Source organism: Sarcophilus harrisii, chromosome 2 (genome assembly GCF_902635505.1).
Source record: "Sarcophilus harrisii chromosome 2, mSarHar1.11, whole genome shotgun sequence".
Taxonomy (NCBI): domain Eukaryota; kingdom Metazoa; phylum Chordata; class Mammalia; order Dasyuromorphia; family Dasyuridae; genus Sarcophilus; species Sarcophilus harrisii.
In genome coordinates, this window is record NC_045427.1 from 386,619,575 (window position 1) to 386,635,486 (window position 15,912).

General features: G+C 33.9%; 1 protein-coding gene across 4 annotated transcripts in view; it reads right to left on the minus strand.

Moving 5' to 3' along the window:
* Positions 1-4,097: 4,097 nt before the first annotated feature.
* FAM114A2 (family with sequence similarity 114 member A2) overlaps positions 4,098-15,912 on the minus strand; it is a 34,034-nt gene continuing 22,219 nt past the window's right edge. For all 4 annotated transcript variants that reach the window (XM_031953567.1, XM_031953569.1, XM_031953568.1 and 1 more), the window contains exons 10-14: positions 13,768-13,890; positions 13,191-13,330; positions 8,698-8,770; positions 7,061-7,114; positions 4,098-4,776 (exon numbers count right to left, since the gene is read on the minus strand). In XM_031953567.1, the coding sequence (XP_031809427.1) occupies positions 4,672-4,776; positions 7,061-7,114; positions 8,698-8,770; positions 13,191-13,330; positions 13,768-13,890 (495 nt within the window). In that variant the 3' untranslated portion in view covers positions 4,098-4,671. The remainder of the gene's footprint in view (positions 4,777-7,060; positions 7,115-8,697; positions 8,771-13,190; positions 13,331-13,767; positions 13,891-15,912) is intronic.

Genomic DNA, 15,912 nt, shown 5'->3' on the forward strand with positions numbered 1-15,912 from the left:
ATCTGGTAGGCCGTAGGGGGTTACTAGTATTGAGTTGAGGGGACAGGGTGTGGTGAGGGAAAGATTAGTGGGGGAGAAACTTACTATGACATGGTCAAACCTCATTTTAGGAAAATCACGTTAGTGGCTGAATGGAGGATGGATCAGAGTGGGGAGAGACTTGAGGCAGGCCAACCCTCCAGAAAACTCTTCCAGTAACCCAGGTGTGAGGTGAAAGGTTCTAGGCTTCCACAGCTTAAGCAACTGTTATTTATGCTGAAAGTTAGGGCTGATTTCCCTCTAAAGAAAAGATGAAGGGACTATCAGAATGTTATCACTATGCACCAGGTCATTAGAGAGAATGAACTATTTTTTTGTCTGTTTATTTAAATTAGAAGGGCTTCAATGCAGTAACAAATGGATTTTGAGATATAGAGGGGAATGGGTTAGAAGGGTTGAAGAACATGATACAGAAAAGACAGATTACTGAACACTTGAAACTAAGCAAAAGATACAATAAAACTTTCTCCAAAGTTGAAAGAGCTTGACTTCTGAGGAATAATGGATGAAATGGAATCATAGCTGATGTCACAGGTCAAAGAAAGAAGCAATGAGTGGTTGTAGTTGGTGATTCCTTGCTGAGAAGTACATAGTAGTTGACGTGATAATGGCAAGTGCTCTAGTATCCTCCTGAGGCATATGTCCAGAACATGATGGGGTTTCAAACTGGATGACAATATCCATTTTTGGTGGTTCATAAAAGAAGCTCCTGGAAAGAATTTGTAAAACATTATACTATGACGTCTTAGGCAAGAAGATGAAGGATACAGATAGTGTGTTTTCATCACTTCTATTGATCAAAGGTAAGGGCTTCAAAAGAAAAATATAAAGTTAGGAGGTAAACAGCTAATTAAAAAGATGTCTGAGAACAGGTTTTAGAATTTTGTATGATTTAAACTTTAAAAATAATGTATTCCTAATCAAGGATGAAGTGTATCATCAAGGATTGGTAAGAAGATATTTACCTAGAATATTTCAAATTTAATTAAAAGTCTTAAATTGAAAAGAAACTTGGGGGGAGGGATAACTATATATATATATATATATATATATATACACACACACACACACACACAAAGCTAACATATCACAGGTAAAAGCTATAATGGAAGAAAAATAATAGAGATGTCTAGAAATGCATATAATATTAATTTTACAAAGGAGACAGCAATAGGACCCATGACTATGTCATAGTGACATTACATATAATCTACACATAAAGTACATAAAATATGGGCAACAATCCACTTGCATCACAGCTTCTAATCCAACAAGATAAATTTGACCTCAAATTTGTCAGATTTAACAGAATAAGACTTATAACATAACTCTGGAAGGATATATCTTAATCAAAATAAACAGGACAGATAAGGGAAGAAAAGAGGGAGGAAGATTAGCATTGTCTATTAAGAAAGTAAATTGTAAGGAAATAAAGGAAATGGATAAGTCAGTAGAGAATATTTAAGAAGCTGAAGCAGAGACAGAAAGTTAAGTCACTGAAGTATTTAACAGACCACTAGGAAAGAAGTAGGTGAGGAATTCAGGAAACAGAGCTTAAGCCTGGCAAAGTTATGTGATACAGTAGTTACAGTGGGCTTCAATTAACCCAACATTTGCTGGATCACTCTTTGCCAAAAGTAGAATAATTAATCATTCCCTGACAATTCAACAAAGGAGAATTCTATCCTAGATCTGATTCTAGTCAACAAGGAGAAAGTGGTTACAATTTTTAAAAAAAATAAAGACCTTAAGGAAAATTGATCACTCCAGCTTAGAATTTGTAATAAGGGGAAGACAGCTGGGTGGTGCAGTGAATAGAGTACCAGAACTGAAGTCAGGAGGATCCAAGTTCAAATCTGGTTCTCAGACACTTAACACTTCCTGGCTGTGTGACCCTTGGCAAGTCACTTAATCCCAAATGCCTCAGGAAAAAAAAAATTTTTGTGATAAGGAAAAAAGAAATCTAGTTGTGGTTTGTCATGCATCTTTGATGTCAAAAAGCAGGTTTCCAATGGTTCCAAGAAAAGATAGATATTTTGGCCATGATTTTATGTCATCCCAGGAAGAACTGGAAGTTCTCAAGAATTTAATTACAAGGTCACAGAGAGAAACAATTTCAATGAGGAAGAAAAGGGGAAGTTGCTTTAAATTTATTTGTGGTAACCAAGAAGTAGAAATTTGAGTGTCTCTCATTTGGGAATGGATAAACTTTGGTATATAAGTATAATGGAATATTATTTAGAGAATCCCTCAAGTTGTTTAAAGAAAGGGACTTTAGTGACCATCTACTCTAACCTATAACCTGAAAGGAATCCCCATTTTAACATTGATACATGGTCAACCTCTGCTTGAAGACTAGCAAATAAAGGGAATTCACTACTTCTAAAGCAACTCATTCCAATTTTTGACAATAATTTTAAGGGTTTTTTTTTTGTTGTTGTTGTTATCAAGCCTAAATTTGTTTTTTGCAACTGAATTAAGAGGCACAATTAGTATGTGTATAAATTTCAACTATAGGTTGTATGAATGTATGTATTTCAGTATGTATGAATTTCAGTGATGATGATAATGCTTGAAGAGAAAGCTAACATTAGATGTCAAAGTTGGGCTTAATAAAAATCCTGACAAACCAGTACACTGGGGCCAAATCTAACGCAACAAAATTTGATAGGCATTAACACAAAGCCTTATATTTTACATTAGGTTTAAAAGATTACTACTAGGTTCAAAAAACATCACAACCACAAGGAAAAAATGGATCTAGACAAACAATTCAACTGAATAAACCCTGAGGTCTTTAGTGGATTGTAAGCGCAATAAGGCAACCTCTTCCTCTCTCTTTCCCCCCCACACACACAAAAAAAATCATTAATACATTATGAGAGAGATATATCCAGGATTAAGAAAGTGATAATTGCACCATATTATGCATTGCTAAACTAAATATATTGCATTCAGTTCTAGATGTCACATTTTAGCAAAGATATTCAGTTGGAGTGTATCTAAAGATGATTTGTTTGATATTAAGTCTCAAAAGTATGCCACATGAAGATCTGATTGGAGGAACTAGAGAGATTCTTATAGAACAAAAGACCTACATCCTGTCATCTGGGGGAGGGGGTGGGGGGGTAAGAGGTGAAAAAATTGGAACAAGAGGTTTGGCAATTGTTAATGCTGTAAAGTTACCCATGCATATATCCTGTAAATAAAAGGCTATTAAATAAAAAAAAAAGAACAAAAAAAAAAAAAGAACAAAAGACCTAGAGGAATCAAGCTGTCTTCAAGTTTGTTTGTATTAAGAAATATAAAATGAGAATGGGATTAGATTTATTCTGCTTAACCCCCAGAGGGCAGAATTAAAAGCAATCACAAAAAGAAAAATTTAGGCTTCATGTAAGGGAAAATGTTCTAATAACTCATGCTATTACCAAGTGAAATAGGCTTCACAGGGAGTTCCTCCTAATTTGAAGTCTTCAAACAAAGGGCTGAGTTACTATTTTGGGTGTATTAGTAAAAATGATTCTTACTCTGAAATAAGACTAGAATTGGATCTTCCCAATTTCTGAAATTTTAAGTCCTGGCTTTGCCACTAACTGAGTGAACACAAAAACGTTCTGTCTCTGCGAATCTGTCAATAATCATTTTAAAAAATATATCACCATTAATGCATTAAATGAATTAAATAAGAAAAATGCATTAAAATAAGAGGTATTTTTGGAAATAAAAGCTAAGTCAAAATGATCTCTGTGACATTCAGAAGTCAGCGCAAGAAAGACCATACCCCCACATTTCCTAGGTTTGCCTTTCTTTCTGATATGTAATTTAAAAAGTGAGAACTAAAGATAAAATCAATTCTTTGTCTTTATGACACCAGAAGCCAGTTTTCACCCATAGTAAGATTAATATGAGTTCAAAGGTAACACCCTATGAATTTTTCCTCAATATTAAATGTTTACTAGAAAGATAAATAGAGCATTTAAGGCATGTGCCACAACCATTCAAAGACTAGGTGACAAAAGTATAATCATAAGAATACATATAAAGTCTAACAACCAACATATAGCTGAAGTTTTTATTCTGAGAAGGAAAAAAATATGAGACACTTCCAGATCAAACAACAGTATCTGGGAATAAAAAATTAAATTTTTTTTCACCCACACAACCAAAAATGTGTGTGCTAACTGAAGAGAAAAAGCAGTGTTCAAAGATCCAGTTTCTCCTTTTAACAAGAATTTGTAGTATTTAGGTTGTATATGCATCGTGTCAAAGTGGAAGAGATGTTTTTGGTTAAACTTCACATTAGCAGAAGATGCTAACCTTTTGTCAAGAACTATTCATCTTGGATTTTTTCCAAAAATCTTCTTTCAAAAATTTATTAATGCACATAACTATCTGCAGTTGCAGAAAGAGTAGTCCTGGTCAAACAATGAAGGCAACAAATTTACTCTTTTAAACCTGCTTAGACTGCCTAATTGTCTAGACTACAGAATCATCAGATCAATAAGGCCCAAAGGTGGTCTGGCACTTTTTAGCCATTGCTGGAAGATCAAGGTCAAAACTTATTGTCCTCAAACATTTCTTCATATTGGCTTTTGTAAATGAGGAATTGCCTCTCTTCTTTTAGTATGGAACTCATTTTGACTGTGATGATTCAATCTGGCTCTGAATGAGGGAGATTTCAAGCACCGGAAGAAGTAATTGAAAAGCATCCTGGACATATGAAGCACTGTTGGATGCCTATTGAGATTGAGACAAAAAGGAAAGGATGGTCACTTCAAAGAAAAAATATGAGTGGATTTCGTTTTGCACCTATTGATTTAACATATATATTAATCCCAACTTTTTCAGTGAAATCAGCTTTTTAAAGGAAAACAGTAAGATACTTCAAGAACATTTTTATTTCTGTGAGATGTGTCTTATCTTCCACCAATATAAGTCACAACTCTTCTTATCTGATTATGGCAGTTGTCATGAGTTCATCAATTGAAAAAAAAAAAAATTTATCACTTGATATCCCATCTACCAATAATGAATGCTTCCCAATTTAGCTATGCTGGCTTTCAGATAAAATACACCAATCTGCTGTTGAGCCAAACTTGAAGGCCTTTATAGCTTGGTAGGACCTACCAAGTACAAAGCATTTGTACTTTTTTACTACAGCCTTTTAAGGACTCAGGATTACTTCAATGCAATGAAGAGGTTTGAGAGGAAAACTTTAATGGAAGAATATAATAATAAAATAATAATCACATTAATATCATAAAGTGCTTTGTGATGACAAAATGATTATAATATTCATATAGACTTGAAGCTGGAAGGGACTCTAGTCCCATCTCATTTTATGAAGGAGGAAACTAAAGGCTAGAGAGGTTAAGTGGCATGTTCAAGGTCATACTGTAAGAGTTAGAGCCAATATTTAAAGTGAGGGCCTGTGACTCCGAAATGATATGTTTTCATATGCACTTTCAAATATTTTCATTTCATCCTCATAAGTCTAGGAAGCAGAGATTAGGTAGTATAAATATTGTTTCTACTTTACGAATGAAAAAACTAATGCTCTGAGAGTAAAAGTGACTAGAGATTACCTAAATCCAAACCCACATTAAAGAGATGAAAAATCTAAGACAGAGAGGGAAACAGATGAATTGTTTCTGTAAAATTTGGGTTTTCAATTTTTATTTTGATACATTTTAACTGTTAAGTTAAATAACTGAACCCAATTCTTTTGATTAATATTGCCAAGTTGTAGCTATTTTCTGTTAAGTTCAAACCAAAAAAGATTATCAAGCAAAAATTTTCCCAATCTGAATTCTTATTTAAAAAAAAATAATTTCTTCCAAATTCTTTTAAATGTTAGGTTACAATGATTTACAAGCTATAGTTTTAACAAACAGAATATAAATCTTTCTGCTATTTTGAGGCAATGTAATCCCAGATATTTTGTTGTTTTAATTTCTTAAAGAATAACGTTTCCCAAAGAAATACATCCACAGAATAATTCAAAGCCTGAAATAAATTGACAGAATCCATAAACGCAGAATTCTAAAGTCAAGACCAGGGACTACTTGAGGGAATAATCGGGAATTGTGAAGAACAGTGCATTAAACCAGGGTCAAAATTATGAAAGAGCCAATGTTTGTCTGAAAGAGGTCACAGTTATAAGCATTTTTCTCTTCTTGAACTCCCCTCTTGTCTTATTTGAGAAAATTCAAAATGTGGATGAAAAGACAGAAGCATGGTAGAAAATCTGGGGTAGGGAGTTTCTTTGCATTGTTCCTAGTAGAGAACAACAGCAAGAGTAGGAAAAATCTTCTCTGGATCATATCTTTCTCCCATAGACACCAGCCCCTGTTGAGTAAGGAAGAAGTGGGAAATGGCAATATCCCACTGGGTCAATATTGAAAGTCACCTAGAAAAGCTCATTCTTCCTTTAAATTTAGTGGGAGGGATAATTCTAAATGGCTAGCAATATTTTATCGAGTAACACTGAGGATCTACATAGGATTCCATGTAGCATAGAATACATCTAAATTCTGAACCACAGAGGTCTAGAATGTAGCAGAGATACACAGTCTTTTAAAAACAAAGTTTTTTTGTTTTGTTTTGTTTTGACAGGAGACTATGAGAAATTTTTTGGGGGGAAAAAAGCCTTCTAATACTACTCTATGTATGATTTTCATCCCCATTAATGTTTACCAGCTGACTTCTACCAAGTGTTTCATTACTAAAAATTATCCATGAAAAGCTACCAAAGGAGTAGCTCATTGATATCTTCTCCAATATATACACATTTTACATTATACCTCCAGCTTTATGCTTTTAATTAATATAGGGAATACAGGCAATAGATACATAGACAAGCAATATAAAGATAGATGAGTGAATGAAAATTATCTATAAATACACCAAAATTACTGAGTATGAAAAAAGCCCCTAATGAAAGAATCAGAAACTTCTCTTAAAGCATAAGATTTAGAGCTAGGGATTAAAAAAAAAAAAAAAAAAAAAAATCTAAACTAACCTCTAGAAACACACCAGTTATTAGTGGATTAAGCACATCTGCTTTTTCTTTTACCTGGAAAAAAGTAAGAAAAATTAATTTTCATAGCACTTACATAAATAATTAAAATAATAATGACAGCTCCCTTTTTATAGTTTATAAAGTACTTTTTCTCAAAAAAAACTCTGTAAGACAGGTAGTATAAATACCATTACTGCCATTTTTACAGAGGAAAGAATTAAAGTTCAGAGGAAGAAAGTGACTTGTCAATGGTTAAAAAGCTGATAAATGATAAAATTGGGATTCAAATTATGGTCTTCTGACTCCAAGTCCACTGCGTTTCCCAAAATACTTCAGTGTCTCTAAAGAATGTAAATGGAAACATGAAATATTGAAGAATACATTCAGTAACTTTTCAGATGGACTATTTGGAAAATTTTAGGAAGAAAATGCTGCAATCTAATTTGGTAATAAGAAAATATCACAGTTAAGTTCATTATGAATGAGGAAATGATATATGCTGAACACATGATTAACACATATCTAGAAATAATAGAAGGATACTCTGGAACATAAAATATAGAATGTTGGAGCTGAAAGAGACCTTTGAACAAAGAATTTTTTTTCCCCTCCCTTCCCTCTGTCCCCACACGGTTGAAAAATAAAGAAAAACAAACCCTTAAAACAAAAATGTGTAGTTAAGCAAAACAAATTCTCACACTGTGGCCATGTCCAAAACTGTAGAACATAGAATGTTAAAGTGAGAAGGGTCCTTAAAACTTAGGATATGTAATATAGGAAACACAGAACATTAGAGAGGCCAATACTTTAAAGATTTAGCTAAATTCTGTCATTTTCTACAGTAAGAATCTGAGACTCAAAGGAATAATACCTTTTGTAAAGTTAGGATTTTTAATTTTTACTTTCACAATTTGCACTGTAATTACACCACTTTCACTGGCTATTGACACTAGAAACGAATAATATCCTAAGAATATGGAGGACATAAAAAAATAAATAAATAAAAAATACAAGTCAGAGCTTGATCCAAGATTTCAGAGTGAGAGAATTAAAGAAAGTCAATTCCTTACAAACCTCATCAAAAATAACAGAAACACCAAAAAATAAAAAATAATAAAGACAAAACTAAAAAACACACTCAGAAAATAAAAATATAACCAAAATTAAAATGAACCAAGTAAATGATACAATTTTAAAATATTACAGGACAATCAAATCAAATCAAATACAAAAAACAAAAGAAATGGGAAATGAAATCAGAAAAGATATTCCGAGAGATGTTCTCAGTTAGATAAATGTTGCATTCAAAGGAATTGAGCAAGAACTGAAAAGGCAAAAGAAACAAAAACAAAACACAAGACAGAGGAAGAATTTGAAGAGAAAGGAAAATCTGAGAATTAAAGATAAGCAAAAAGAAAAGTATGAAATTAATGACAATTGAAAACCTTAAAATGTTCAAAGAAAAACAGCTGACATACTAGAAATGGAAAAAATGCAAGGATCAAAGATCTTTTGGGGATTTTATATTTTAGTTTCATACAACAAAATATACTGTGTACTTCAAATACATAGCAAAGATAGCAAAAAGAATTATAAAAAACAAACATTCCTATTCAATGAAATGAAGCAATTCTTACCCCAACAGCTGTCAAGCATGTGGCAAACTCTTTAGACATTGAAGACAATTCTTTACACAACAAAATTGTCATTCTGAAGAAATAAAAAAGAAAAATCAAATGTTTCTTTTCTATATTTATGAAGTACATTTTAAAACCTCAAAAACAAAACAAAGCATTTCCACTTGTGTCAAATATGAGTGATAAAAGCTTGTAAAGGAAATATAAGTTTCTAGGTCAGGAATCAAATATGTAAGTAATTTCAGATTTTATTTTCAAGACTAAGTTTCCCCATCTTGCCCACACACCCCAGTCCAATCCAAATATTGACCATTAGGAGAGGTTTAACTAACTCCATTTCCAACCTGGGAAGATCACCATTCTTTAAGCAACCCAGTGACCCCACTCTAAGGAATGTCTGGTGCCAGAATTAGTGTGACAATAGTATCACAGCAGCTCAGAAACCCCAGTTCAAGCAATCCATCATTCTCAGGGGATTAAAGGCATGTCAGCATAGAAATGTATTTCTAATAGATGGACTCTTGATAACCAGTACACATATCAAAATGAATTTAATAAATATATATTAAAGTAACTATCACATGCATTAAAAGTTTAGGACACATGATTATCAATGAGTTTCTCCCTGACACACAATATTTCTTTTCTATCTATACAAACTTCCTATCTCAATTTATTTTCTTCTGGCCTCCAACTTCACTGAGAATACCAGAGTCATCTAACGTAAATGTCTCTATTCCTTAAATGTCAATATATATTTATTCTGTCTCTCTGTCTCTGTCTCTCTCTGTGTCATAGAATAGGGGAACCCTAATCTTTACTAATACCTCTACCGGGACACTAATACATTCGGTGAAATTGTAAACTGACCCAACTATTCTGGAGAGCAATTTGGAATTATAACCAAAAAACTATCAATCTGTGTATATCCTTTGACCCACAAGTGCCTCTACTGGGTCTGTATTCTAAAGTGATCATAAAAAAAGAGAAAAAGGACAAAAAAAAAGAAAAAGGAAAACAACAGACATTGATGGAGAGAGACATCTGAATCCAGAAAGAGGTTTATGGGTACTGAATATGGATCACAATATAGTATTGTTGTTTGCTTGTTTTTTTTTTTTTTCTTCATTTATTTTCTTTTTTGATCTGATTTTTATTGTGTAACATGATAAATGTGGAAATATGTATGGAAGAATTGCACATGTTTAACCTTTATGGGATTACCTGCCTTCTAAGGGAGGGAGTAGAGAGAAGGGAGGAAGAAAAATCTGGAACACAAGGTTGCAAGAGTGAATGGTAAAAACTATCTTTGCATACATTTTGAAAATAAGATTTTTTTAAAAAAAGCATTAATTCATGATATTAAAAACATTTCTCCATGTTGGAAAAAAACTAATACCTCTATCTAAACCCTTGATTTCATTCTTTCATGCCTACACCAGCCTTTGCCATTCAGTGTTAAGCTTCTTTTAAAAATTATTTATATCCAATGCCTTTACTTTCTCCGTGAAGATAATTTTCAAATCTCCAGGTCTGACTTTTCTTCTAACTTCTAAATCTACAATCTCCAGCTAGTAATGTGACTGACCCACCACTCAAATAATCTTCTAAAACCAGTTTTCTTTTCCCCTCTAAACGTGTGCTCCTCTTAATGATTTTACCAGTTCTGTCCCTGATATGACTTAATCTAAATTCCAATATTCAAAATCATAAGGTTATTTTTGACTCTTTGTAAGAGGGTTTCTAGCCTTTAACTTCTCCTATCCAAACTACTAAAAAAAAAATCTTTCTTATACATAGATCTGGTGCTATCATTCTACTAAAAAAAGTTTTTAGTGGTTACTACTGCCTGGTGAGCTCAAATTTCTTTTCTTACAAAGAAAAGAAGGCTCACTGAAATTTGACACCACCCTACCTTTTCAGGTTTATCTTGTATTATTTTTCTTCATATACTATGCTCCAGACAAACTAAACTACTTTTCCACTACTACCCTCAATTTGGCCTATACTCTCACATCTTCAAGTCATACCCTGTACAACTCTTTTCCTAACATCACAGATTCAAGCTGACCAACATTTATGCAATAGATCAAATCATTTATTAGTTCCAACTTTGTCATGAAAACTATTGGGTGGTAACAATACAAAGACAAAATAAAGTAGTCCCTGTCCTCATAGAGTTTACATTCTATTTAAGAATAGTATGAAAACAGATAGGTAATATATAAAGAATAAATACAAAATAACTTCATTAGCGGGATTAGGGGAACACTAACAACAGAGGGGATCAAGAAAAGATTTCTATAGAAGATTAGCACCTGGACTGTGATTTGAAGGAGGCTAGAAATTGTCCAAGGCAGAGAAGAAAAAGAACATGACCGATATGAAGAACAGCCTGTAAAAAGATACTGAGGCAGGAGATGAAATATCATGCATATAATTAATTCAGTACTGCAAGAGGCCAGTAATACTATAATATTAAAAATTGTTTTTAATTTTTATTAATTTACTTTATTAATGCTGATACTCCCTCCACTGACACAGATCCTACCTACTAGGGTAGATTAGTGTTTAAAAAAATGTATCACTCAAAAGCCCACTACTGTAATTCTGCCCACCATTATAATTCTGGACTCCTCTACACTTAATCAATTAGACCAGTATTTGATTCATCAATGAGCCCATACATAAAACTAGCTTCCTAGAACATGCCAGATTTTGCAATTTACTGACACAGCACTGAAAACCCAGAATCACATTCATACTATGTTAGTGCTGCTGTTGTTTGTCTTTTGATCTAGAAGAGGATCATGACATCCAGAAAGGAGATGGTATGACTTGCAAGTGAATTAGATTTAAGTGAGGGGGAAAAAAAAAAAAAAAGATTTAAGTGAGGGAGGGCAATATAAAGTTACAAACCACTCCTCCAAAACCATCTAGGTTCAGTGGCAAGATAGAGATCGATGACTGGAGATGTCCCTGAAAACAGTGGGAGGCTTTGGCCTTTTTAAGCTAAGATCTTTTCCAGGTCTCAATCTGTCTGAGGCAATGTCCATTCAGTGATAAAGACTAGGTAAAAATGAGACAAAGAATGACCGCTTTTACCTAGTCAAAAAATAAAACAAAATCATCTGAGAAAGAAAGACTGAATTTCAGGGTTTCTAGTCAAAACTGTTATTTGCACTCTGAGCTGTCAGAGCAAAACAATGACTAAATGAGGCTTAAGCTGGATCTATTGTTGGCCAATCCATGACAGCCAAAGTGATCTAAGTTTAAAAGTATGGTTCATAAAAAAGAAATCTAGCCTTTAAATATATCCAAGATCTCTTGCTAGGTTTCAGCAATCAAAATTTACCTTCCTTTAGGCAAGCACCCATAGGTAAGGGTAAGGTAAGGTTAAAATAAAGTAAGAAAGAAGGAAAGAAGGAGGGAGGGAGGAAGGAAGAAAGGAAGAGAGGAAGAAAGGAAGGGAGGAAGAAGGGAAGAAATGAGGAAAGAGGGAGAGAAGGAAGAGGGAAGGAGGGAGGGAGGGAAAGAACATAGGGGGGAGAAGTTGCACTGCCCACCAAATTGACCAGTTGGGTCCCCAGTGGGACCCACAAGTTGTCGTTTGTCCTTCATTCTCTCTCTCTCTCTCTCTCTCTCTCTCTCTCTTTTTTTTTTTTTTTCTGAGGCAATTGGGATTAAGTGACTTGCCCAAAGTCACACAGCTAGGAAGTGTTAAATGTCTAAGGCCAAATTTGAACTCAGGTCTTCCTGATTTCAGGACTGGTGCTCTACCCTCTACACCACCTAGCTTCCCCATCCTTCATTCTCAAAGAGCACCATGACATCAAGAAGGAGATGTCATGACTTACAAATGAACTAGATTTAAGGGAAAGATGGCTGTGCACAGTCACCAGTCTCACTTTCTCCTCTGGGAACAGAATCCAATGGCAAGATACAGATTAGAAATTCTGAGGATGGCCTCCTTCACATTATGATGAATTATATTAAAAGAGCCCTCTGATGGAGTACAATGACATATTTAAGAAATAGCTCAATGAATCCCTGAAAATCTTCATGATTATTTTTAGCAACTAGACATTTGATTTTGTACTTAAATAAATCATACTTTTTATTTTTACATAGCCTTATTTCTTAGAATTTGGGTTTTTATTGTATTTTTGTGTATACTATGTAAAGATAATTACAGTCATTGTCAGAATAATATCTTCAGTAAGTCAGATTTTGCCACCTAAATAATTACAGATTTTCATTTATCCTTTCCTTTTGGAACAACTCTACCTTGGATTGTGGCTTCATACAAAGAAACAGATTCATCTATTAAGTGAGTCCCAAAATGAGCTAATTCAAATAATCAGAGTAGGTGTAAGCAGAGTAGGCAAGTTTTCAAGCTGTGGGAAGGAGCTAAGGAAGCTTCGACTAATGACTGATAGTGATTCACATTTGAAAACAGCCTTGATTTTACAAAGAATATTCATTATACTCACTGGGAAAGGGTTTTGCTTCTCTTTAAAGCAGTTATCTCTTGTTTTTGACCATGTAGAATCAATGCTGCTGTTTTATGAAACATTTCAATGGAGTAGGCTGTGAGTTCCGCCAGACTTTGGATGGCAAATGCATGAATATCCTGGAAGACAAAGAAAACCATTTATTTTCCATAAGTTGGTAATTTTTCTCTAAGAAACATTATCCATATTTTCACTCTATGGAGAACAATTTGATATCCAGCATCTTGAAACATATTAGACATTGAACAATTAGACAAGATGACCACAATGTATATAATGTCAGAGCAGGAGAGGACCTCAAAATGCGTACATAATGTTAGAGCAGGAGAGGATCTCAAAATGTAAAACATAAGAGCTGGAAAAAACGAGGGGATTAATTTAGTCTAACACCTTTATTTTACAGCAAATAACACTTACCCAAAGCCACATAGCTTAGTAAACAAAGATCATTTAATGCTCTCAGCAATTTAAATCACTATTTCTTAGTACAAAGCTGAACACAGTACTTATATTTCTAACATATACTAAAAGGATTCTTTTCTGCCTTATTATTTACCTCTATTGTTTTTTTATCTTCTTCCTCTGAATTCTCCAGTTCTATTTGCTTTCTTTCTTCTTCTTCCTCTGTTAAAGGTTTGGAGCTAGACATCCTGATCCACTCATGAACAGTATTTCTTGCCTACATATGTATTTAAAAACAGATAAAAAAAAAAAATAAATGCCCATCAAACCAACAAGACCTTGAATAAGTTTATTCTGCCCTACTAGCAGAACAAACTGATATCATAAGACAAAGGAGTTGGACACACTCAATGATCTCTGATGTTTTTCTTTCAGTTCTAAATGACTATTATAAAACCACAAAGAAAGTTCTCACCATATCTGTAGTTACAGTACATGTTTTACATGTTTTTCATAGGCACTATGGGTTGGCAGAAAGCCACTACTTTACAATAAAAACATTGTAGCCAAAAAATCTAGCCCAAGCCAAATGACTGTCAACTTTCTCTTAATGCCACCCAGTGGCTTAACATGATATTGCTTGCTATTGCCTATTGATAAGAACAGGAGAAATCCCTTCTAGCATCTAAAATTGTAATTACCTTACAGATTTTTCTAGATTGAATCCCTCATTTTTCAGGGAAGAATGAAGAAACTAAGGCCCAGAAATGTGAAGTGATTTGCACAAGGTCTCACAGAAAGTAAGTAGCAAGATCTTGACCTTTCAATTACAGTTTTTGGGACTGTCTAATGTAATATATAATATATATATATATATATATATATATATATATAGTATAAACTATACTTAAGTACATTTAGTAATTTAGTATTAGATGTAGGGATAAGAAATTAATTTATGATTTCATTAAGATAGGAAGGCTTCCAGTTTAGAAGCTCTCTCCACCTGAAAAAGTCAAGAATTTTTTATCAGTCAGTCACAAGCATTTTTTGAGTATTGACCCTGGGCTGAGTATTGTGCCAAGCACTGGGGATTAAAAAAGGGCAAAATACAGACTCTTATCCTCAAGAAGAATAAACCCTTATCCTCAAGAAGAAATAAAAAGAAAGAGACAACATGTAAATAACTTCATACATAAAAGATATTTATGAAGTAGATCAAGGTAGTCTAAAAAGGAGAGCATTAACGGCTGAGGGCACTGGGAAGGATTCTTGCAGAAAACAGGACATGTGCTGAGTCTTGAAAGAAGCCAAAAAAGAGACAGATGATGGGGCAAGGAATTCCAGGCCTAAGTTATAACCAGTCCAAAAGCATGGAGACAGAAGATGAAGTGTAGTACTTGAATAACTGTAAATAGGTTTGTGTAGCTCATGTACAATGCAAGAAGAGGATAAATGTTTAAGAAAGCTGGAAAGGAAGGAAGGGGACTAGATGATGAAGAGTTTTAAATGTCAAACAGAAGAGTTTACATTTGATGCTAGAGATAAGAGGGAGCTACTGGACCTCCCCGAGCAAGGGATCAGAGAGGGGATCATATACCTTTATGCTTTAGAAAAATAATGTTGGCAACTGAGCAAAGGATGGAATGGAGTGGGAAGAAAAATGACAGAAATTAGTTAGAAGGCTACTAAAATAGCCCAGGCAATACGTGATGAGGACTGAAAATTAATACTAATAATATTTATATAGCAACTTAAGGTTAACATAGCACATTACATATATAATCTTAATTATTGTTACAACAACCTTGTGAGTTGGGTGATGGTGGGTGGTGATGGTGGTAATAGTAGTAGTTATAGTAGCATTCCTATTTTACATATGAAGAAACCAATGCTGAGAAAGGGTATGTGATTTGCCCAGTATCACACAGCAAGTATGTATTTGAAGTAGGATTTGAACTCAAGTGTACTGCCTCCAAGACTGGTTCTCTATGCATTACTCCATACTACTTCTATTGCAATAATACTTGACATTTGCATAATGCTCTACATTTTTTTTTTCTTTTGAGACTGGGTCTCCCTATCTCATTCAGGTTGGAAATGTAAGAGCCACTCACAGACCTAATGATTGACAAAGACTGGCTTTGTTTTGGACTCTAGGCTGGTTTTCCTTCCTTGTGAAACCTGATGGCTCACTATTACTGTTGTTGGACTTAAAGTAGATCCTTCTGGGCTTTAGCTCATTCCAGCTCAGAACTCCAGAACTCAAATAATCTATCAGCCTCAGCCTTCCCTACAG